At 52.1% G+C, this 23,515-nt stretch overlaps 3 protein-coding genes across 8 annotated transcripts in view; 1 reads left to right on the top strand and 2 right to left on the bottom strand.

Annotated features, from left to right (window-relative positions):
- Positions 1 to 2,335: 2,335 nt before the first annotated feature.
- LOC136317412 (kelch domain-containing protein 3) lies at positions 2,336 to 13,598 on the bottom strand. 2 transcript variants are annotated; one of them, XM_066250209.1, is made up of 15 exons: positions 13,463 to 13,598; positions 11,139 to 11,351; positions 10,785 to 10,961; positions 10,532 to 10,647; positions 10,273 to 10,344; positions 9,936 to 10,149; positions 9,769 to 9,855; positions 9,509 to 9,617; positions 9,310 to 9,383; positions 5,157 to 5,304; positions 4,758 to 4,824; positions 4,260 to 4,364; positions 3,845 to 3,919; positions 3,629 to 3,746; positions 2,336 to 2,852 (listed from the first exon to the last, which is right to left on the bottom strand). In XM_066250209.1, exons 2-15 carry the CDS (start codon positions 11,290 to 11,292, stop codon positions 2,716 to 2,718), a joined length of 1,653 nt encoding a protein of 550 aa, XP_066106306.1. In that variant the 5' UTR covers positions 11,293 to 11,351; positions 13,463 to 13,598; the 3' UTR covers positions 2,336 to 2,715. The 2 variants fall into 2 exon arrangements, with proteins under 2 accessions (XP_066106306.1, XP_066106227.1); XM_066250130.1 differs by lacking the exons at positions 2,336 to 2,852; positions 3,629 to 3,746; positions 3,845 to 3,919; ... (1 more) ...; positions 4,758 to 4,824; positions 5,157 to 5,304 and adding exons at positions 7,350 to 7,976; positions 9,109 to 9,187.
- A 217-nt stretch (positions 13,599 to 13,815) lies between these two features.
- MEA1 (male-enhanced antigen 1) lies at positions 13,816 to 15,617 on the top strand. 5 transcript variants are annotated; one of them, XM_066250509.1, is made up of 5 exons: positions 13,816 to 13,954; positions 14,454 to 14,734; positions 14,821 to 14,923; positions 15,233 to 15,267; positions 15,364 to 15,617. In XM_066250509.1, exons 2-5 carry the CDS (start codon positions 14,465 to 14,467, stop codon positions 15,382 to 15,384), a joined length of 429 nt encoding a protein of 142 aa, XP_066106606.1. In that variant the 5' UTR covers positions 13,816 to 13,954; positions 14,454 to 14,464; the 3' UTR covers positions 15,385 to 15,617. The 5 variants fall into 5 exon arrangements, with proteins under 5 accessions (XP_066106606.1, XP_066106404.1, XP_066106578.1 ...); XM_066250307.1 differs by having other exon boundaries at positions 15,233 to 15,617; XM_066250481.1 differs by lacking the exon at positions 13,816 to 13,954 and adding an exon at positions 13,973 to 13,998 and having other exon boundaries at positions 15,233 to 15,617.
- Positions 15,511 to 23,515, bottom strand: part of PPP2R5D (protein phosphatase 2 regulatory subunit B'delta) — a 26,812-nt gene continuing 18,807 nt past the window's right edge. The window contains exons 3-16 of the mRNA XM_066250012.1: positions 20,801 to 21,017; positions 20,372 to 20,571; positions 20,178 to 20,288; positions 19,986 to 20,078; positions 19,452 to 19,582; positions 19,258 to 19,317; positions 18,827 to 18,935; positions 18,626 to 18,679; positions 18,199 to 18,369; positions 17,990 to 18,117; positions 17,247 to 17,348; positions 17,077 to 17,149; positions 16,818 to 16,934; positions 15,511 to 16,701 (exon numbers count right to left, since the gene is read on the bottom strand). Coding sequence (XP_066106109.1) covers positions 16,564 to 16,701; positions 16,818 to 16,934; positions 17,077 to 17,149; positions 17,247 to 17,348; positions 17,990 to 18,117; positions 18,199 to 18,369; positions 18,626 to 18,679; positions 18,827 to 18,935; positions 19,258 to 19,317; positions 19,452 to 19,582; positions 19,986 to 20,078; positions 20,178 to 20,288; positions 20,372 to 20,571; positions 20,801 to 21,017 — 1,704 coding nt within the window. The 3' untranslated portion in view covers positions 15,511 to 16,563. The remainder of the gene's footprint in view (positions 16,702 to 16,817; positions 16,935 to 17,076; positions 17,150 to 17,246; positions 17,349 to 17,989; positions 18,118 to 18,198; positions 18,370 to 18,625; positions 18,680 to 18,826; positions 18,936 to 19,257; positions 19,318 to 19,451; positions 19,583 to 19,985; positions 20,079 to 20,177; positions 20,289 to 20,371; positions 20,572 to 20,800; positions 21,018 to 23,515) is intronic.

Raw genomic sequence — 23,515 nt, 5'->3', positions numbered from 1 at the left:
GATACCCTAGTTGTTCATTGATTGCTTTCTCATATGGGCCCTGACCGTGGGCCTTCAGCAGACCGAGTAACTCCTTGCTCGAGCCAACGACCTTGGGTCCAAGCTGGTGAGCTTTGCTCAAACCAGATGAACCCGCGCTCAAGCTGGCGATCTCAGGGTCTCAAACCTTGGTCCTCCTCATCCCAGTCTGATGCTCTATCCACTGTGCCACCACCTGGTCAGGCCCCGTTTTGTTTTTTTTACTTTAAAATAAGATATGTGCAGTGTGCATAGGGATTTGTTCATAGTTTTTTTTATAGTCCGGCCCTACAATGGTCTGAGGGACAGTGAACTGGCCCCCTGTGTAAAAAATTTGGGGACTGCTGTCCTAGTTGCTAATTCTGCTTCTCTTCCTTTTCTGTTTTTTAGATGTTAGTCTTCCTAATGTCCTGTTAATTTCTTATAATTTACCTATTTTTCTTCCCAATCCTGCTTGGAATTTCCTGAGCTTCCTCATTTTTAGGGTTTATAAATTTCAATCCTAGAAAATTCTTATCCTCTTTAAAATACTCACTCCTTGCCCTGGCCCAACAGCTCAGTTGGTTAGAGCATCGTCCTGACATGGAAAAGTTGCAGGTTCAATCCCTGATCAGGGCACACACAGGAACATTATGTCACTCTCTGCCCTTTCCTCTCTCTAAAAGAAAAATTTTATTTTGCCCTGGCCAGTAGCTCAGTAGATAGAGCATCGGCCCAGCATATGAATATTCTGGGTTTGATTCCCGATCAGGGCACACAGGAGAAGCAACCATTTGCTCTCCCCCCCCCCCCCCCCATCTTCCCTTCCTGCAGCCAGTGGCTCAATTGATTCAAGCATGAGCCCAGGCGCTGAGAATAGCTCAGTTGGTCTGAGCGCAAAAATAGCTGTGCTTGAGCATCAGCTCCAGATGGGGTTGCCTGATGGATCCTATCTCCCCCTCACCTAAAAATAATTTAATAAACATCCACTCCTTCTGGAACCCTTACTATGACATACCTTCTTACTCTATCTTGTGTTTTGAACATCTTTTCTTTAGTTTCCATTTCTTTGTATCCATACTCTGTGTAACTCCTTCAGCTCTACTTCCAGTTCCTTCTCTCTGTAGGTGTGTCTAACCTGCTGCATAGAGCGTATTTTTTCGTTTTTAAGTTTTAATCCAATCTGGTCCTTTAAAAATCTTGAGGCCCTGGCCGGTTGGCTCAGCGGTAGAGTATCAGCCCTGTGTGGAAGTCCCGGGTTCGATTCCCAGCCAGGGCACACAGAAGCACCCATCTGTTTCTCTACCCTTCCCCCTCTCCTTCCTCTCTGTTTCTTTCTTCCTCTCCCAGCCAAGGCTCCATGGGAGCAAAGTTGGCCCAGGCACTGAGGATGGCTCCATGATCTCACCTCAGGTGCTAGAATGGCTCCAGTTGTAATGGGGCAACACCCCAGCTGGGCAGGGCATCGCCCCCTGGTGGGCATGCAGGTGGATCCTGGTTGGGCGCATACAGGAGTCTGTCTGCCACCCCCTGCTCATTTCAGAAAAAAATTTTTTTTAAATTTTATTGAGAGATATTGACTTGTTACTCCACTCATGAACGCACAAACTGGGTGATTCCTGTATGTGCCCTCACAGGAGATGGAACCTTGTATTGAGATGACCTTGGTGTATTGGGGCAATGCTCCAACTGAGCTACCTGGCTGCGCCCAATCTGGTCCTTCTTGATAGTCTTTCCATTAGTCACACTTTCTCTTAAAACTTCAGACATTTCCTATTTTGTATTTTTTACTTTCAACAGCTATCTTTGCTGGTCTGATTATTGTTCCTAATGACTTGTTCATAGTGGTTTCTCTTTGTGTGCTTTGTTTCACTGTAAACTCACACTCCTTGAAATTTTATCTGAAGGAATTCCTTGAGGGCTGGGTTTAATGCAGTCCTCAAGAGAGAACTGCATTTACTCTGCCGGGTACCTGGAGGCACTACCAACCTGAGACCACTTTAAACTGAACTGTCAGCTTGAGGATTTTCCAGTCCACACGGGTAGTAGGAATTCTAGACCCAAACAGCATTGAGAGCCAGCCGTGCTTACATTATTGGAGAAGTTTTCTGTCCCCACCTCCTAACCCCTTGCATCCAGAATGAAAGTTAAGTAGGAGTGTAGTGGAACTGGTTCATTCTTTAAATGGTAGTGTCACCTTTTGGGTTTAAATAGTAGGGTTCTCTGATCTGACTTCCTACTTTGTAGCCACCTTAGGTTTTTGCTACCCCCACACGTAGTGCACTAAGACAGTAGTTCTAGGCCACCTGTTAACTCCACACAAAAAGCAAAACAAAAAGACGAGTGACAAGAATGTTTATGAACTGGCTCCTACATAAAGTCCCAATCCTGGGAGCCATCAGCAAACTCTGTGGCCTTCACCAGCTTTAAGGTCACTTATCCTTCTTCTTCTGCCTCAGAATCACCAGTGTAAGGTAAGGGTGGGAGGACACGGGAACATGAACCAGATCCAAGCACAAGTGTGCCATGGCCGAAGGCTGAGCTGTTCATCTTCTCCGGCCCTGGGGCACTCTCACTCAAGTCATCTCTGAGCAAATCTAGTTCAGGCCAGCTGTGATCCTTGTTCTTGAATGGGAAAGAACCAGAACAGGCCAAGCCCAAGTCTGTCCCCACAGATGCATTTCTCACTGGGGCAGTGGCAGAGCTGAGGACAGCTCATTAGTCTATGTTCAAAGGGAGATGTCTTCTGTCCTTGCCTGCATTTCGACGCCTTTTTCGACTCAAGAAGCTGTCTAGTTTCTTGCTGCGTTTCAGCTCCTTGAACTTCTCAGCTAGGGCCAACTGTCGCTGCTCAGCTAGAGGACAGGGAGAAAGCAAGCTGGTAAGCAGAGGAGGAAGCATCCCACATCCCCTTTCCCCAGTCAACAATTCTCAGTAACTATGCTGGGATACATGATTTGTTCAGAGTTTACCAGTATGTGTAAGCAAGCCGATTTTTTCTATGATTTCATCCTTTATCTCCTCTCTTTTTTCTTTTACTTAGAGGCAGGGAGGCAGAGAGACAGACTCCCACATGCACCTCAACTGGGATCCACCCAGTAAGTCCCCTACAGGGCGATGCATCCGTTGTTCAGCAACTGAGCTATTTCAGGGCCTGAGGCAGGGCCAATTCCATCCTTTTTCGATTCAACCAGCTATGAGTTCCTATGTGCCCAGCTCAGCATGTGTGGGGGGTAGAAAACAACAATGGTTACAAATTAACTTCTCCCTGCTATATTTCTACGTTCTTCCAATTTACCATGGGATCCTGCCTTCATGCCTCCCTAGGGAGCTTATGGACCCCAACACAATACCCTGCTATGGCCTCTGGCCCCATCCCTTTAACTAGCCTAAAATGTTGTATCTCTGTGTAACTAGCCTGTAACATTGTATCTGCCTCTGTAACTAGCCTGTAACATTGTATCTGCCTCTGTAACTAGCCTGTAACATTGTATCTCTCTCTGTAACTAGCCTGTATTATTGTATCTGCCTCTGTAACTAGCCTGTAACATTGTACCTCTGTCTCTGTAACTAGCCTGTAACATTATATCTCTGTCTCTGTAACTAGCCTGTAACATTGTGTCTCACTCACATTTCTTCTGGAAGTATGGACGATGGCCCTCCTGGGCCTGAGCCCGCTGCTCCTGCTTCAGAGCCAGGCGCAGCTCCTGCTGCCGCTTTTGTTCCTGCTGTAACAGTTCTTGCTGCTCCTAAGGAGCGAAGATGAGATGGGTGAATAGCAAGGACTGTGAACCACCTCCTGCCTGGAGCTGCTCTCGCTACCCATGAATAGTTCTGACTCACTCACCATTCGCTGAAGCAGCTGCTGCAGTTTGTCATGTTCCTCCCCAGAACGGTGTTTCTTCAATTGCTTTTTCACAAGCTCCATGGTGGGAAATGAACATGATGGTTACTAGTCTGTAAATGTAAGCTGAAATTCTGCGCCAAGCATTACACTAAGGAATTCACATATGTTAACTCAGTAATGTGAGACAGAAATGACAGTCTCTTTTAATGATCAGAAAACTGAAACAAAACCAGCTTAAGTGACTTGTCAATGGTCAGCTAGTCAACTGATGAGCCAGGATTTGAATATAAAAACCAAATCAGGGAGAATTAAATCTACCTACCACTATGCTCCCAGTTCCCTTGGCCTGCCTCTCTAACTGGTGCCCTGGTTTCCCACCCTTCAGAATCCCGTGAACCAGTCTCATGCAGAACACCTCTTTCTCTTTGGCTCGGATGTCACTGAGGAATTGATACGTTTTGCCGAATACTTCAGGATTATATTCCCCAGACAAATCGTCGAAGCGGGGATCCCGGGTTACCTTGGTAGAGAAGAGAATATGAAAAAATGGTTCGGTCTCCTTTCACAAGAGAGTACTTCCTTCCTGACCAGGCGGTAGTGCAGTGGATATAGCGTCAGACTGGGATGCAGAGGACCCAGGTTTGAAACCCCAAGGCTATCAGCTTGAGCACAGGGTTGCTTGCTTGAATGTGGGATCACGGACATGACCCCAAGGTCACTGGCTTGAGCAAGGGGTAACTCGCTCTGTTGTAGCCCCCCAGTCAAGGCACATGAGAAAGCAATCAATGAACAACTAAGGTGCCTCAATGAAAAACTGATGCTTCTCATCTCTCTCCCTTTCTGTCTGTCTGTCCCTATCTGTCCCTCTCTGTCTCTATCACCAAAAAAAAAGTACTTTCTGCTTCTTGCTTACCTTCTTACTGACAGGGACAACTTGACGCAAAAATGGCACCCGGACCTTGGCCGACATTTCTAGAGGCCTAAAGAGAAATTAAAGGACAGGTCAGGGGATTCCAGTCTTTTTTTTTTTTTTAAGATTTTATTTATTCATTATAGAGAGGAGAGAGAGAGAGAGAGAAGGGGGGAGGAGCAGGAAGCATCAACTCCCATATGTGCCTTGACCAGGAAAGCCCAGGGTTTTGAACCGGCAACCTCAGCGTTTCCAGGTTGACGCTTTATCCACTGCGCCACCACAGGTCAGGCGGGGGATTCCAGTCTTGGTGAAGGGCCTCCCACCTGCCACCTAAGAAAACAGACACCCACTTAAGGTCACAGGTATCCTCCAACACCTGGGGCAGGCCTTGCTCCTCACCTGTGCTTATCTGCAACACATGCATTCTGAACAGGTGGTCTAGAACCTTGCTTCTTAGTGCTGTTTCCAGCTACCAATTGTTTGTCTGTCTTAGTCCCCACTCGGCTCTGCAATTCCAACAGCTCCTCAAAGGACATGTTAGATGTGTCTGTGGAAGGGAGTGAAGGTGGGGGAGAGGGGGGACACAACTCAGCTCAGCATCTCCTGCTGCTGGAAAGACAGTATCCCATCCTCATTGCTCAGGTAACTGATCCTCCCCAATATCCCCATCAAACCAATCCTGGGCAGGACAGGTTGTACTGGTGCTGCACAGACACCTTACTTCACAATTGTTCCAGCTACCTTGGGACCTCACCTTGCTAAGGAAAGTATATAAAAGTAAGGCTAGTGGTGGACCAAGCCACAGTCCCTTCTTTTTCACCCTCTCTTTTAAATGTTTTATCCTTCTTTTCCAAATGAGAGGAGGGGAGATAGACAGAATCCTGCATGTACCCCAACCAGGATCCACCCAGCAACCCATCTGTGGCCAATGCTCTGCCCATCTGGGGCCATGCTCACAACTGAGCTACTTTCAGTGCCTGAGGTGGAGGCTTCAGAGAGCCATTCTCAGCGCCTGAGGCAGATGCACTCCAACTAATCAAGCCATGGCTGTGGGAGGAGAAGAGAGAAAGATAGAAGAGGGAGGGAGAGAGGTGTAAAAGCAGATGGTCACTTCTGTGTGCCCTCACCAGGAATTGAACCTGGAACATCCACATGCCCAGCCGACACTCTACCACTGAGCCAACCTGCCAGGTTTCTCACCCTCTCTTTTAAATTATTCCTTCACAGGTTTCCCCAGAAGAGCTTGTCTCCCTTGCCCCCAGTTACCCCTGCCAATGTTTGGTTCATACTCTGAGCACTTCACATCAGTGTTCCTGCCTCCTAACTGGTCTCCCAACCTCCAGCCTCACTCCTCTCAAAGCTACGCTCCCCACTTCAGCCTGGAGACATCTAAAACACAAATATGATCACTTCACCTCATCACTCACTACCACATAAATATACTTCAGATCATGTCACTCCAGAACTCACAACTCCCTAATGCCTTCCATCTTGCTCAGAGTAACAGCTATAGATAGGCCTTATAATGACCCGAAAGCCCCCAGGAGGCCTAGCCCCCACTTTGTATCTAATCTCCCCTCATCAACTGGTCTCCTAGCAGTTCCTGAGTAGGAAGGTGTGTTCCCACCTCAGTTCCTCTGCACTCGATAAAATTCATCCTTTTACAACATACAATTCTGTGCTTTGTTGCCTTTTAATATATTAATCCACATGTTTTTTTTAACTGCCATTCCTAAAAGGTAAGTTCCACTAGGATAGGAGATTTTGACTGCTTTATTTACTGTATTTCCAGCATCTAGAACTGTGTGCACATTCAGATGCTCAATAAATATTTGCTACATTTCTTGAATCTGGACCTACTAACCTTTCCCCAGCAACCCATACCCCTTCCTAACTTTGTGCTTCTGCACAGGCGTCTTCTCCCGGCGGAAACCCCCCATCCTCCCTTTTAAAAACTGCTCAGCATGTCCTAAGCCGGGAAGTATCCCCTCTCACTTCTCACTTCCCGTTGCATTGGGGACGCTCCCCGTGCGGGCTCGCGGTAATTGCGTTGCTGGTGCGGGCACCGCAGCCGACGGGGAGCCCCGAGCTGGCCGCCCCGCATCCTCACCCTTCCTCAGGTCCTCGGGCCCCGGGGCCCCACTGTCCGCCCCGCAGTCTCGAGCCCCGCGGGAGACCCCGCGAGCCGTCCCGGCGCGGGAGTTCGCTCTCGGCATTGGCTCGCACTGCGCGCGGAGCGAGGACAGACGGCGACACTTCCGCTCCGACGGTCCGTGCCCGCCTCTTCCGGCATCCCGCCCCGCCTCTTCCGGCAGCTCCCGGGTGGCCGCACCACTGGTGACGTAAGAGCCGCGCACGCGTGCCGACCGCCGGACTGCGGCGCAGGCGGCCCTAGGCCGAAAGGAACGCCCACTGGCGCTAACGTCACCGCCTTTTGTCGCATGGCCTTGGATTCCGCGCCGATGAGAAACTAGGGCCAGGCCGCGGTGGAATTTGCCTTGGGAATGCTCCTGGCCGAGAAGCCAGAACCTCAGCACCCTGCCCCCTGGGCAAACGCATGTCATCCCCACCTTATTTCACACATACAGATAATTCATTTGTAAGTTTTTAATTCATTTTTATAAAATCTGAGCTGGCTGAGAGCATCAGGGTTACAGCAACAGCTCAAGGAAGGGGGGTGGGATATTTGCTGGTCCCCGCCTTCCCCAGGTCGGGGAGAAGGAGATTTCATGACAACAGCTGCAACTTTTCTCAGCTCCCAATCAAAGCTCATGGCTCAGGCAGGGGCAGGGGATGAAAAGAGAGCTGGGGGGGAAGCTCCGTGGCCCAGACACTGCTTGCTTCTCCTCTCTCCCCATTCCCTTCACTCCTCACAGAGCCTGGCTGGCCCGGGGCAGAGCAGAGGCCCGGAAGCGGTTGGAAGGAGGTGGACGGGACAGAGCACCAAGGGAAGGGGCCCTCGGCCCAAGGAGGGAGAGAACCTAGCCCTCCCTCCACAGCTCCCCACTGAGTTCACAGCACAGAAAAACACCTCTACTCCAACAACTCCATGTGGAAGTATAACAGGGTTCAAAGGGGCAGGCAGGGGAGAGGTGGGCAGGGGCAGTGAAGACAACAGCAGGCTCAGGAGGGGCGGCGGCAGAAACTTCCTCCTACCCATGGGAGGACAGGATGGGGCGACTAATATTGCTGTTGGTGGTCATGGCATTCAGCTCCCACCTGGAAGGCCAACAATGATAGGCATAAAGGACAGAAGAAGGAGCCTCCACCCCCGAAACCCAGAACTGCTAACAAAGCTATGAACACACCAGTGCCTTCAACTTCCTTAAAGCCTGACTACCCAAAGCCACCTCTTCCTTACAGCCCTACTAAGTTTAACAATCAGGTCCCACCCACAACTCCACCTGCAAGCTGTGTGGACTTCCTGTTTATGTTTATATGTATATTCTTGTGTACAACACCTGGAGAAAAGCATGGGTGTACACATCTTAACAAATTTCTCAACCTACCTTTCCTCTTCTCAGATCCAACCAGGCAGCTCCTCCTACTCCCCACATCAGAAATGCCCATTTTTGCTTTCAACCACCATCCTTTCCAGAGAGCCTGATTCGGCTCTCCTATCCCCCCCCCCCCAGGCTTTCTCCACCCACCTCATCATATTCTAATTAAATCTCTCTCTTTTTGACAATTCTGTCACCTACAAAGATTTACCAAGAACCTCCTTATGCCAGGACCCTCACTACAGGCTACTTTGTATTAGGTAGTTGATATATGTCAATCCTGGGCCTGCTTCTGATCCACCAGTTCAGCCTTATATACACTGTGTCATCAAATACTGAACACACAGACCGTCAACAAATAAGGAGTTACACTGAACTGACACAACGACAGGGATGTGTCTCAGAGGGACCCAAAAGGGCACAATTATACAAAAGTACTTTCGGTGCTTGATTTGGACCTAAGAATGTATTCAAAGGGAAGCAGCTAGGAAGAACCTCCTTGAATTCTGGAACTAAGGTGATCCAGAGGCTCCTAAACTTATCCTGACTTTGCAGCTAGGTTCTAAGATTTAATCAAACTTTCTCAGCATGTTAACAAAAACTACTGTATAGGCTCAGATCTCAGGAAGTGATGCTTCTGAGCTTGGTTTGAAACATAATTTTTTTTTTCCATGTAATTTACCCAGCAGGCAGTTTATATCTCCTTCTACCTTATTCTCCACAAGTATGCTACATCTCCAGCAGGAAAAAAAACAAAACTATCTGCTCCATACTGAAACCAAGCTAACCAGGTCATGCTTGTGCTGCCACTCACCCTCAACCAATCCCTCCTTTCCAACCACTCACTGTACCTGATGTCATGGGGCAAACATGACTGGTCCAGGTTATGCTGAATCACAGCCAGTTTGCACAGAGTCTTCAGGCTAGGGCCTTAGAGGAGGCGTGGGAGAGAGGGAGATGGTCAAAGCCAAGGAAAGGATTCAGTCCTGGATGTCACCACCCACAGACAGGGACTCTGATGGCAGAAGAACTTTGGGAATAAGTATACTTACTGAAGTCCAAAATGTGTAAGTCAGAATGATCTATGAGGTCAAACTCATCTCCTAGGCCTTCCTCAGGAGACGGGCTGTAGGGATAAAGAGAGATGAAGGAAGGAGAAAGGCATATCCATGAAACCTTCTTGCTCAAATGCCTTCCATGATAGTCACAGACTTAGGCCCTTCCCTGAGCCTTCCCCTCTCTCCTACTAACCTGGTACCCCCAAAGAGGACAATCTTGTCACCAACAATACAGCAGCATTGGCGCCGGCGGGGACATGGCCCCTTCCCCTTAGGTTCAATCTTTTTCCAACTGAAGGACACTAAAGAGAAGTGTATATAGAGATTCAATACCTGCCTAGTCCAAATAGTGTTTCCAACCTCAACCTCTTAACTACTCAAGGTTGTTTTTTTCTTTCTTTCCCTCCCTCCTAAATTGCTTCTTGTTCCTCCCTTAAAGACAGTGTTCCTTACCAGGGTTAAACTTCCACAGGTCATGGAAGTGCCGGTTCAGCCTTGCATTATAGCCACCAAAGATGTACAGCTCCCCATTGTAGCCAACTGGAAGGAGAGAGGAATGTCAAGAGTGTGAGGACAATGGGTGGGAAGGGGGACTCCACAGGGACCTAACAGACACTTACAGGCTGAGTGGCTCCGGCGCCCCTCAGGCAGCACAGGAGTGGGTGGACAGTCCAGCCAGGCCTCAGTCCTGGTGTCAAAGACTCGGATGCGGTTGCAGTAAATCTCATTGTTGGAATGGAATGGCCCAAAGCGGTCAGCTCGACCCCCAAAGACATACATGTGATTGCCGAGCATTGTGGCTGAGTGGAAGTCCCTCCAGCGGGCAGGATTGCCCTGGGCAAGAGCAGAGAGATGAGGGTGAGCAAGAAGGCTGGGACAGGATCTGCTCTCACTATTTGGGCTTCCTATGCTTTCTGCAATTGCGTGTGGGGATCTGAGAAAGAAGAAAAGGCAGACCTTTGTACAGACAAGGGTCCATGTCATGGTGGTTGTATCCAGCTTGTGAATGTCATTGGAAAAGCAGTCCGCCTGAGTGGGTAGAGGAAGGAAGGGAGGGAAGAAATATAAGAGGGGGTCAGAAGTGACTCTCTGACCCTCCATTCATCCCTTCAGAACCTGCAAAACAGGCCAAAGCCTCCCATTCCACCCTCCTCCATTCCATTCCCTTCTTCTTTCACATTCCCACCCTAATTCTCTACTTTTTTTCCACACCTACCAGCTGCTCATAGCCCCCGAAAATGTACATGATCTTGCCCAAGACACACGCCGAATGTCCGTCCCGAGCCCCAGGGACTGTTCCTGACACTCGGGGTGTGGACCACTTGTGAGTATCTGAAAGAAATGAAAAGGTGGGCCAGGTAAGCACCTCTGACACTCCTCCTAGACTCTGGGGTGCTCTATTCCCAGCCCAGCCGACACCCTCCTAGCCCTATGAGGCACCATTTGGAAGAACATAGCCCCATACTCACTGACGTCAAAGGCATAGAGCACATTGCAGGCCCCTTCTGTGTCATTCCGTCCGCCCCAAAGGAGGACCGTGTCATCAATGAGGACAGTTGAGTGTCCATACCGCATGTATGGTACCACAGGAGGCTGCCCACGGATGGTGGGTCTTACAGGGGGAAGCTTTGTCCAGCGCAACGACACTGTGGGCACAGCTCAGCTTAGCCTTGGAACCCTCCTCCCAGGCTGCACATCCTTTCCCAAACCAGACAGACAGTCATTCCCTCATCTCCTCTGGCCACGGGGCCACCACCATAACCCATTCGACCACCTGTTCCCCTCCGTTGTGTGCACCCAGGGACATTCCCCGCATTACTTACCTGCATTGAAAATGTGTACATCAATCTGACGTAGTGTTTCATAGTCTTCACCAGAGCAGTAACCCCCGAAGGAGTATACCCGGTGCCCAACAGCCACTGCAGCATGGTTCACCCTGCGGGGCCCGCCCTCCAGGTGCACTGTCCACCGTAACATCCCCTGGGCCGCTGGTTACAGCAACATGCCTCCCCGGCAAGGCCTGCTGCCTCTGCTACCTGCATACAAATTAGGGCCACAGGCTACTCAGGCAAGACCTTTGTCTGGCTCACCAGGACTCTGCCCAGGACCAGCCCTTGTCTCTATGTGTCACTCTGGTGTCCCTCCCACACCACCCCTCCACAGCTCAGGTGGCTAGCCCTGCCCCAGAGGAGTTCCCGAGGTCAAGGAGCTAGCCCTGGCCTTGCGTTCCCCAAAGGCAAAGGGTGGGGCCACTCCGACCTGATTGCCAGCTCAGAATCTGCGGATCAAGAGCACAGCATGATCACCCCCTACTCATAGAGGTTCCACCCTGGCCATGGCCTGGCACAAGCTCCAGCCCCCTTCCCAGGCCGGTGGGTTCTGTTGTATTTTTGGCTTGCTCTGCTTACTGCCACCTCTCTAAGAATCTCAGTGCTCTTTAAGGTGGGGAGAGGGATCTCAAAATACTCAGAGCTATTTATAGCCCAGCCAGCCCCAGGGAGTCCATTGAAAACTGGCATGGGTGCTTCCAAGCAGAAAAGCTTTTAGGCTTTTAAAGTAGAATAGTCCCCCTATCCAAGACAGGGTGGGATCAAGGACAGGGACCGCCATATCACTATGGATAGTTAGCCCCTCATAGGAAGCTCTTGTCAAACTAAGCTGTTGTCATCAGGGTTACCCAGGGCCCCTCACAGGCATGAGGAGTTCCTTTGACAGCTGGGCCTGGTATGTTGCCAAAACTCGGAACTTAAACCAGAAAGGTATGTGGTCCACTGTAGATTGAAGGGATGGAGTGGGGTGGAGGAAGGGCTTTCTCCCCTGCCACTTCCCCAACCCTGCTATTGTGGTAGAGACAAGCTGTTTCTAGCAGCTGTTCTCCCACTTGAGTCCCTGAGAAGGCGGTGGCAGTGGGGGTGTGCACTAGAAAAGAGAAGGAAAGCAAATCGCCCTTAGGTACGAGATCCCTTTAAGACAACCTGCCATCTGAGTGATAATGGGTGCATCTGAAGGCTGTCAAGCACAGCCTCTTGTAACTAGCACTGCCTTCCGTGGTAGGCACCTGTTGGGTTTGGGTGGATCATCTGCTCCCTGTTCAAGGTAGAACTTCAGGCAGAGAAAGCTCAAGTAAAGGAGGCCCCTCACAAAAAAGAGATGGCTTTTCGCTTTCTTGCAGTCCCCTCCCCACCCATCCAACCTCCCTCAGCCCCCACCCTAGGCTTTAAATACCCACCCTGCCAAACCTGAAAGAGCTTCAGGAGGAAACCAGTCTCACTTCATTACTCCTGTCCTCAATCCGAAAGATCTTGGATGTGGGTTTGTGGGCATAGATAGGGAGGTTGACGGGCTTAAGAGGGGAGTCCTTTGTCTTCCCTCATAGCTCCTATTCCCCTTCAGCTATGTCAAGGTAAAGAATGTATACGGGCAGAGAGAAGCAATTCCATGCAAAGGTGGGGAGAGAATCTTAGCTTCTCTTCCTTAAAGACAACTCAAGCTCATGGAAAACAAGGCCCCAGACTCTCAGGGGCTCTGTTATCTTGGGGTTTCTGCATACTCCATCATTACTGCATTCTCAACTTCTTCAGTTCCCTTCACGTGCCTGTCCCTCTCCCTGGTCTCTTGCAATTTCCCCTCCCCATTACTAGCGCTTTTCGATCTGGGAGCTTTGCAGTTTTCTCCTTATTCCTCTTCCCATCACTCCAAGCTCCACCCGACAGCTCTCCATTTTCCCTCTTCCACTACGGGAAGAAAGGTTAATAGTCATTGACCCCTTTCGGCCAGAGATGTTCCTCCCCGTAAATGACGCTATCTCTAGATTCTTCCAAGTCATCCCAACCTCCCCTCCCCCACAGCGCCAGGCATCTCGCCCCCCTTCCATCACCCTCAGCTTCCCGGTTCTCTTCATAACCCAGCCTTCCTTCCAATTCCCTCAGTGCTTCCTCCATCCACCAGATCGCTCTCACCCATCACCTCACCATCCTCCCCCGACCCTTCCTTTTCCATTAACGCTCTCCTTTCCCATCATCCCCTTAGTTCCTTCCCCACCCCCACCACATCACTGTCAGGTTCCCCCCGCACGTCTCCAGCTCCAGGCAAGGACGTCCCCAGCACCTCCCAATTTTCCGTGTAACATCAACCCATCCCGGGCTACCTTGCCAGGCCGGGCCGGGGCGGGGCCCCGGGCAGCCTGTAGCCCGTTGCGCGCCAACCGACGACTTGGTCTCCAACGAGATAAACACAGCCAGGCTCGATTCTTCCGGCGGGCAGCTGTGTGCGCACGTGCAGTCAGAGCTAAGTGCGGGAAGACTACCGGGACTTGTAGTCCACCGGTTTTCAGAGGGACGCCAGGTGCTGAGGAGTGGACAGGAGCCGTAGGAGATTCTACGCATGTGCAATGTATCCAAAAAACCCCCACAAAAATCCACCGTGGCAAGTTACTGGGTAACGCAGTTCTCTGTTGTCTGAGCCTGGGAACGGAGTTCTCTGTTGTCTGAGCCTGGGATGACAGCAGCGAGCAAGGGGCGGAGATGTTGTCTTCGCTCGCGTCAATCATGAGCGCGGGGCGGGGCTGGAGGGCTAGGTACCCAGCACGTCCCGCCCCGCCGGAAGTGAGGGTGCGGGTTCGGCCGCGGGCTCTGAGCGGGTGAGGCGCGAGGAGGCACCGGCGCTGACAATCGGTGGAGGCGGGTGGGGGACGCCGCACCCGGGACCATTTGAGGGGAGCCCCTGGGGCCTGTAGGGCATCTGTCAGGTGGTGCAGAGGGGGAACCCAGGAAGAGGGGAGGAGAGAACGGGTACGCCCTGCCTGGGGAGCTTAAGGCGACCCGGAGTTCCAACGTCAGGAGTGGGGACGAGAAGGCGGGGTCCTGGAAGGGGTTTGTTCTGAGAGATGGCTTGGCCTCCGGTTGGGCTGTTATTTAAGAAATGGCCTAGCGAGGCGGGTAGGCCTCGGTTCGAGGTAAGAGCCAAGAGGCGACGTTAAAGGAGGAGGGCCCAGGAGATGCTGGATGGCTTAGGGTGCAGGAAGGTACGGGGCGTTTAAGTGTTTTGTGGACACAGAAGGAGACCGTAAAGATCTGGCTGGGAGGCTGAATGTAGACCTACTTTCATCAGATTCCTATCCTTCCTCCCTGTTCTTGCAGCCCCTGCCCGGATGGCAGCAGTAGTTCTTGGGGGAGACACTATGGGCCCCGAGCGTATCTTCCCCAATCAGACTGAGGAACTAGGGCCGCACCAGGGCCCGGCAGAAGGCACTGGGGATTGGAGCAGTGAGGAGCCTGAGGAAGAGCAGGAGGAAACCGGGGCAGGCCCAGCTGGCTACTCTTACCAGCCCCTGAATCAAGATCCCGAAGTAGAGGAAGTGGAGCTGGCACCAGTGGGGGACGGAGAAGATGTAGTTGCCGATATCCAGGATCGGATCCAGGTATGGTGGAGAAGCATTTTTCCTGAACAGGTGAAGCTGGGATCCTTTAAGGCTGCCCCTGAACTCTCTTCTCTCTGGCTCTTCAGGCCCTGGGGCTTCATTTGCCAGACCCACCATTAGAGAGTGAGGATGAAGATGAGGAGGGAGCTACAGCATTGAGCAACCACAGCTCTATTCCCATGGACCCAGGTAAAAGAGATCATTTTTTCATTCTGGGGTAATTATGGAGGAAAGGGATTGACCAGAGCCCATAGAGAGAAGTCACAGAGCAACACCCTGTTCCTAAAATGACAGTTTATAATCTAAGATTATGCAGACCTAAAAATCCAGTTGAAATGCCATTCTGCTAGACTTGGGGAATGGGCAGGCTTGCCTAGAAATAACAGATGGATTTGGTGACTTGCCTAACCATGGGGCTCTGAGTTAATTCAAGGAATGGGAAGGGGGAGCTGGTTACATTGTGTCTATCCCATAACTGGTCTCTGCCTATGATTTCAGAACACGTCGAGCTGGTGAAAAGGACGATGGCTGGTGTAAGTCTGCCCGCACCAGGAGTTCCTGCCTGGGCTCGGGAGATATCAGATGCCCAGTGGGAAGATGTGGTACAGAAGGCTCTCCAATCCCGGCAGGCATCCCCTGCTTGGAAGTGACCACCTGGAGAGCTGCCTATCTCCCTGCATTCCACACTGGAACCAGCACAGGACTGAACACATCCCTGGTTGTAATGCTCTTCTCCATCCTCCCCATCTTCCTTTCCACATCAAGGCAAATCAGACTTCTCAGAGACCCACTTTATTCAGTTCTGTACATACGGGGACATCAGCCCAAGCCCAACCCACCGCAGCATGTATCACTCAGGAGAATAAAGCACCCTATGTACACAGCCAAAAGCTGCACTGCCTGTGCCCCTGGAACCTGGGTCTGGCTCTCACGAGCCCCTTGTCCCTCCACTGAAAGGACAAGGGCGAGCCTGCCCAGCATTAGCACAAATGAGGAAATAAATAGGTGTTGGGGAGCCATGCTTAGGGCACTGCTCCCCGCTTCCTTCCTCCTAGCTTTGGGAACCAGCAGCACGGGAAAGCAGGCAGCCCCAGGTGGTCCCTTCCTTGTCTGTGATCCCGGGGCTGCTGCTCACCTACGGAGCACAAGGCAGGGTGTTTGTTCATCCCCTTTTCTTGATCCATCTGGGCCCTTTTTCATCACATTGCCCACAGCCTTTGCAGTTCTCTTTGACCTCCCTCACGGTCTTGGTCAGGCAGGGTGTAAGAGGAAACAGTACAGCCCCCTCAGCCTGCTCGCTGCTGGGGCTGGGGGCCGCTTTGTGCTGTTGGGGGTTGGCACCCGCCAGCTACTGACTTCCGGGGCCAATGGGACTTGAGATAACTTTGGTGAGAGCAATCTCCTGCTGCTCCCTGTGTGCCTCTGCAGGGGGCGGAGGGAAGAAGAGACCCCTGGAGTTCAACCCTGGAGTTCAAATGAGGATGGAGGGGAGAGGAGAGGAGCATGTGTGTTCCTGTGTGTTTCTCAGAGCAGCCTCAGGTAGCTGTGGGATCGGGAGCAGGAGGGGGACAGGCATCCCCAGCTGTCTGAGCACTGAGCATCCCAGGGCTCAGCCTGTCTGTACTAGCCACAAGGAGGCACCGACACATTTTGGGGAGAAGAGGAACCACTCTGGCTGTCCCTGCTTCAAGTGCTCCATCACCCTCCCTAGAGTAGCTAGAGAGGCACTGCCTTGCCCCAAGTCAGCCAGTGGGGAGCAGAGGGTGCAGGGCTAGGGCAGCGACCCACGGCTGAGTGGGCTGTGGCCCTATGGAGGGAAGGTGAGGGCGTCAAAGAGCCTCCTGGCTGGCAGTTAAAAACTCTTCTGCCCGCTTGTGAGCCTCTAGCGCCTTAATGGTGTACACGTCCTGGGGCAGCTCTGACTTCCTCCGAAGCAGCACTTTCTCCTTCTTGATGTCCTTTAGCATCTGTGTGTGGATACGGAGAAGGCGAGGAATGACGACCGATTCCCAGTATATCTGTTTCCTCCCCTCGTTCCTGGGCTCTGCTCTGTCTCCTCCCCCTTCCCTCTGTGCCCTGCCACCTGCACGGCCTCTGTCTCCACGGTCCTCTTCAGAAGCTGGATGTCCTCTGCTGTGGGGGTCTCTGTCTCCATCGAGTACACAGGAGGCAGGGGCGGTGGAGCTCGGAACATGGGATACTGGGAAGGAAAGGAGGCGTGGACAAGTGGGGAGAGCCACTTCATAAGTATGGGAGCCTGTTTGCCTCTCCCCCCCCCAAACAAACCCTTCCCTGGCCTGAGCTGGGCCCCTAAATTCAGGGCGGTGGCCGACAAACCTCACCTGGGGATTAAGTCGGGCCAGCTCCTCGATCTTTTGCCACATCTCTTCTCTTTCCTTCATTCGGAACCGGCCCCTGAGGGCGCAGAGACAGGACAGGGGTTGAGTTGGAAAGCAAAGCAAAGGGGGCTGGTGGTAGAAGAGCAAAGCCCCCCACGGAGAGAGACACTCACTTCTGCTTCTCGGCCTTGTACTGCTGTGTGCAGTCATCAAATAGCTTCTGATTCATCTCCATAAACAGCTTCAGGGCATTGTAGATCAGTCCATGGATTGTCCTGCCACCGGAAGAAAGATGTGGACGCGGCCAGAGCCTGCCCTTCGTGCCCACCCCCAATCTGCTCTCATAGAAGGCATCTCTGCTAAGAACTTTCTCATTGACTACTCCCATTTCACAAACCCCTATACAGTGTAAGTGCATTTCTCCGGTCAAATCACATGACCTGAGACTGGCATATGAGGCTCTTTACAAATATTGGTCTGCCTGTCCATCCTTCCCCTCCCCCTTGCTCCAAGACCTATCGACTTCCCACTACTTCCTAGGCACTCGCACACATATACGGCCTCCCAGCCGCAGGAGGTGCGTCTGCACCACGCTGCGCCTGTTTTCAGCAGGAAAGACTTTACAGCACTGAGATTCAACGATATACTAAGATGACATCAGCTTCTCCCAGCATGGAATGAACTCCACACAGCCATAGAATATCTGACCGCAAGAGGTGTAAGACAGGCCACTGCTCTGTTGTTTGGTATCACAGAGATCTCTCACATAAGTACCTTTTCTCCCCTCAAGTCCTTCAAAGTCCTATCAACATAGGTCGGCACTGCCCCACTGGGCGTGGCCAGATGAGCCCCCTGGCTCTTTAGGTCTTCCGCACACTCACAACCCCCCAAACCCAAGCCCCACTGAAGCCCCTACTTGTTCCAGTGGCTCTTGGAGTTTCTGTAGAGTGCGGGGAACATGATGGGGAGGACGCGGGCAGCATTGTCACTTATCAGGCTCATGATGTACTCATTGTTCCAGTAATAGAGAGCACGCTCTGCCACCTGGTGGGGACAAGCGGGACTCAGCGGGGACCCGGCTTGCTTTCCTAAGACCCCTCAGTTTCTGGGAGGTAGGGGCCTCACCTGGAAATGGGGGCTGGAGACACACTTGGCAAGCTGGCGGAAGAGCGGCTCCATCACTTTGCTGAACTCGGAAGGTTCGATGACATCCAGAATCTCCTCGAGCTCATTCAGGAACATCACCTCCTTGGGGCTGTGCGTCTTCGGCCAGAACTTGAGAAGTCCCACGATCACCTGAGATGAGGATGTGGGGATAAAACGGCCACTCAGGCCCTGCCTGCTTCTCCAGGAAGTCTTCCCGCCACCCAGCCCCTCACGGTGGGCACAGCTGGGTGGCTGCAGCTGACTGCTCATGGTTCTCTGGCTTGGATCTGTCACTAGGTGTACATGGGCTTTTCTTCAAGGAGGCCATGTCCCCTGGTGGGCTACTTCCCTCCTGAGCACCTGCTGACAGCACAGGCAGGGGGTGCTAGGGCGAGGGGGGAGTTACCGGCTCCGTGAGGCTGCTCTCCTTCTCCAGGAACTGCACCACACAGTACGCCAGCTGCAAGGGGCAGGGGAGAGGTGAGCTGCGGGGCCCAGCCAGCCTGTCCCCCCTGCTCCCTCGGCCGTCCCATCCCAGCTGCAATGCCTCCCTTCTGTCTGTCCTCGGCCGCCAGGGTTGGGCATCATCAGGACGCAGGCAGCTTACCTGAGGATGGTAGACACTCAAGGACTTGACCTTGTGAAGGGGAAGCAGGACGCGGATAAGGAACATCTTGTGCTCTTCCTTGAGGGGCAAGGCAAAGCCGTTGATGATGCTAGGGGTTAAGGGGGTTTGTTAGGACCCACGGGCTCGGTCCGAGCTCAGGACACCAACTCTCCCAAACTTGTCTTTTTAAAAGATTTTATCTATTTACTGATTTTAGAGAAAGAGCAGAGAGAGAGAGAGAGAAGAGGGGCAAGAGGTGAGAGGAGGAGCGAGAAGCATCAACTTGCAGTTGTTTCTCATATGTGCCTTGACCAGGCGAGCCTGGGGCTTTGAACTGGGGACCTCAGTGTCCCAGGCTGCCTTATCCACTGTGCCACCACCGGTCAGCCTCCCAGCCTTCCTCAGGCACGTGTGCCCATCCCACCTCTCACCTGCCCAGGATCTCCAGGAGCTCGGCGATCCCATTGTGATGCTCCGTCTCATAGATGAACCTGAGCGAAAAGAAAAGGGTCTCCTGACAAACGACGCCCCTTCTGAGTGCCTCCCATCTCCCTTCCCCCCTCCTTCCCTACCTCCCCCCCCTCCTCCCCCCTCCTCAGAGGTGGCTGCTTGCTCCTGGCCTCACCTGTAGAAGATGTGGTTGATCTGCCTGCGGATATAAGCCCGGAGCCCCAGGAACTTGCCATAGATCCGGTGCAGGATGGTCTTGAGGAGGTCCCGCTCTCGAGGATCCTCGCTGTCAAACAGGTCCAGGAGCTGGGAGGGCGGGGAAAGGCGGCCAGTGAGCAGCAGCCGAGGAAAGGGGGCTGGGCGACACAGGGTCCTGGCCAAGAGAACCCAGAAGTTCTGGGGAGGACAAGCAGGCAAGTCTCTGGAAAGTGATTCTATGTATTAAACTGCTCTACCCAAGGTGACATCTGAGCATGCATGTTTGCATATCCCCAGGGGGGAGAAGGGCCACTGTGGCTTTTCTGGTTCCTTCCATTATGCTGGAAGCTGCAAAGGGCAGCGTAGGTTTGTTTAACTCCCGTATCTCCTGTACAAACACAGCTGGAACACCACACATTTGCAGGAGAGAGCCGCCTGGCCTGGCGTGAGGGGCGTGGGGCTGCAGGTCAGGCACTGGAAGGAGGGAAGGCCAGGAACCTCAGGGACTCACAGCAAGGACGAACTTCTGGTCAATGTACTTCTTGGCTATGTTTGGCTGGAAGTCAGGAGACTCAAGGAAACGTAAGAAAAACTCATAGACGAGCTGTGGGGGGAAAAGAGCAGCCACTCAGCGGGTATTCCCCCAGGACTGGGAGGTACCCTAGTCTCTGGAGCCAGGGCCACCTGCCCCTTGTCCTGGTACCTGCAGATGTGGCCAGGCGGCTTCCAGGGTGGGTTCATCTTCCTCCGGGTCAAACTCGGCCCCAGTGGGATTTGATGAAGGTGGCAGTGTCCGGAAGAGGTTCACTGAAAACTGAGGGACAGGGCCCCGGTGAGAGCTCTGTCGGGCTGCTCCAGGGCCCCACCGTGCCCACGGCCCCCTCTGCCCGTGCCCACCATGGTGACAGCCTCAGGGTAAATGGCCTCAGTGACGACATCGCGGCTGTGGGTGATGTACTCCACCATCTCGTTGAGCCCTGCCCGCTTCACCTCCTTGAATTTGAGGTCGCTGAGTGGGTCTGACACGAAGTCAAAGAGGACGCAGCACTGGCGTAGCTTCTGGATGAACAGCTCCTCCCGCTCCTGGGTTGGCGAATCTAGAGGTGGCCCAACACTCAGGTTCCCCTCCGGGGTCCCTCCCTGGCATGCCCCTTGTCTCACAGGGCTTTCTCTACCCCGTCCCACTGGTCATCCCTGGCACCCTCAGCCCCGGGTGAACCCCTCTCACACTTGCTAGGACTCCCATCCCCCCAAAACACCCCAAACCTCCATTTGTCAACACCCAGTGCCCCCGAGGCCTGGTGCCCAGCCCCCTTGTCCGAGTACCTTTCAGGGCAGGAAGCTTCTGCAGCTCCCGGTTCTTGCTGAGGTTGAAGCGGGAGGAGCTTTGCCGTCGCTCCTTCTTAACAATCTGGGGACCTCCTGAGTACTTGATTTTGCTGAGCTGCGTGGGGGGCGGCGTGCTGTTGCTGGGACGCTTGTTGGATGGCGGTGGCTGAGACTGGGACTGGGGCTGGGGCTGGGGCGGTGGTTGCGGCTGCGGCTGGTCCAACAAGTGAGTGGTTAAAGTCCGCTCCCCAAGCCACACCTGCCACCCCAGGCCCAGGCCACCTGCCACCCCTCAGTCCGTTCATGTCCCCGACCTGAAGGCGCTAGGCCAGGGTCAGAGATAACTATGGGTCATCCCTGGAAGGGAGTGGTCACAAAGTCACGTCCACAAAGTAATGCCCACTGCCGGTGCATCAGAACCTTCACAACGCTCACTCCAGTTCACGAACAGGCTGAACTAATGGACGGACAGATACTGACAGAAGTCAGAAAAGTGCTACCTTTCTAGGGCGGGGCTGGGCTGGAGGCCTGGCCTGTGAGTGCTGCCTGAGAAAGGGCCTGAGGAGCCTGGAGACATTTTATACCTTGACTGGGTCTGGGAGATAGTTCACAGCGTATACATATGTAACAATTCATTGAATCCAGACACCTAAGATTACTATATGGTAACACTTTAGTGAATGTGTGACATTCATCCATTAAAAGTTAAAAGCAAGAGTATGGGAGGATAAATGGTGATGGATGCAGACTTCACTGGAGGGGGTGAACACACAATACAGTGTACAGAGATGTGCTGTAAAATTGGGCACCCAAAATCTGTATAATTATGTTAACCAGTGTCACCCCAATGAATTCAATTAAAAAGAAAAAAGAAAAAGTCAAAAGAAGCCCTTGCTAGGAGGCTTAATTGGTTAGCCCAGTGGTAGTCAACCTGGTCCTTACCACCCACTAGGGGGCGTTCCAGCTTTCATGGTGGGCGGTAGCAGAGCAACCAAAGTATAAATAAAAAGATAGATTTAACTATAGTAAGTTGTTTTATAAAGACTTATTCTGCCAAACATAGCGAAAATCCGACATAAAGTACTTGGTAAGTAATTATTATTATATGCTTTAACTTGCTATAACTCTGCTTTATAAATTTTATAAAGTAAAGTTACTTCCTACTTTATAAATCACCATTACTGTGGAACCGGTGGGCAGTTAGAAAATGTTACTACTAACAGAGATACAAAAGTGGGCGGTAGGTATAAAAAGGTTGACTACCCCTGGGTTAGAGCATCATCCTGATATGTCATTGTTGTGGGTTCAATCCCCAGTCAGGGAACATACAAGAATCAACCACTGAACCTGACTGGGCAGTGGAGCAGTGGATAGAGTGTTGGACTGGGATGTGGAAGACCCAGGTTCAAGACCCTGAGCTCACCAGCTTGAGTGAGGGCTCATCTGGTTTGAGCAAAAGCTCACCAGCATGAGCCCAAGGTCGCTGGCTCGAGCAACAGGTTACTCAGTCTACTGAAGGCCCACAGTCAAGGCATGTATGAGAAAGCAATCAATGAACAATTAAGGTGTTGCAACACGCAACAAAAAACTAATGATTGATGCTTCTCATCTCTCCGTTCCTGTCTGTCTGTCCCTCTCTCTGACTCTCTCTGTCTCTGTAAAAAATAAATAAGTAAAAAAAATTGCCTGACCTGCGGTGGCACAGTGGGTAAAAGCATCAACCTGGAACACTGAGGTCGCTGGTTCGAAACCCCAGGCTTCCCTGGTCACGGCACATATGGGAGTTGATGCTTTCTGCTCCTCCCTCCCTTCTCTCTCTCTCTGTCCCCTCTCTCTAAAATGAATAAATAGCCTGACCAGACGGTGGCGCAGTGGATAGAGCGTCGGACTGGGATGCAGAGGACCCAGGTTCGAGACCCAGAGGTCGCCGACTTGAGTGTGGGCTCATCTGGTTTGAGGAAAAGCCCACCAGCTTGAACCCAAGGTCGCTGGCTCCAGCAAGGGGTTACTCGGTCTGCTGAAGGCCCACGGTCAAGGCACATATGAGAAAGCAATCAATGAACTAAGGTGTTGCAACGCACAATGAAAAACTAGTGATTGATGCTTCTCATCTCTCTCTGTCCCTGTCTATCCCTCTCTCTGACTCACACTCTGTCTCTGTAAAAAATAAATAAATTTTAAAAAATTAAAATGAATAAATAAAATCTTTAAAAAATAAATATTTAAAACAAAACAAAAAAATTAAAAAGTTAAAAAAAAAAGAATCAACTACTGAATGTGGCGTGGGCCAGGTGGTTCAGAGGATAGAGCGTCAGTCCAGCGTATGGACATCTTAGGTTCGATTCCCAGTCAGAGCACACAGGAGAAGCAACCATCTGCTTCTCCCCCCTCCCTCTCTCCCTTCTCTCCCTCTTCCCCTCCCGCAGGCAGTGGCTCCACAGGCTAAAGCGCTGCCCTAGACACTGAGGAGCCCTGTTAATTTGAGCATGGGCCCCAAATGGGAGTTGTCAGTTGAATACCCATCAGGGGACATGTGGGAGTCTGTCTCACTACTTCCCCTCCTCTTGCTTGAAAAAGTTGAGGCCCTGGCTGGGTAGCTCAGCTGGAGCATCACCCCAACATGCCAAGGTTGTGGGTTCAATCCCCGCCCTGCCCCCAGGGCACATACAAGAACAAACCAGTGATAGCATGAATGGGTGGAACAGCGAATCA

The sequence above is a fragment of the Saccopteryx bilineata genome, chromosome 1 (genome assembly GCF_036850765.1).
Source record: "Saccopteryx bilineata isolate mSacBil1 chromosome 1, mSacBil1_pri_phased_curated, whole genome shotgun sequence".
NCBI classification, from domain to species: Eukaryota; Metazoa; Chordata; class Mammalia; order Chiroptera; family Emballonuridae; genus Saccopteryx; species Saccopteryx bilineata.
The sequence above is the reverse complement of the archived record's forward strand: the minus strand, read 5'-3'. Positions and strand labels throughout refer to the sequence as shown.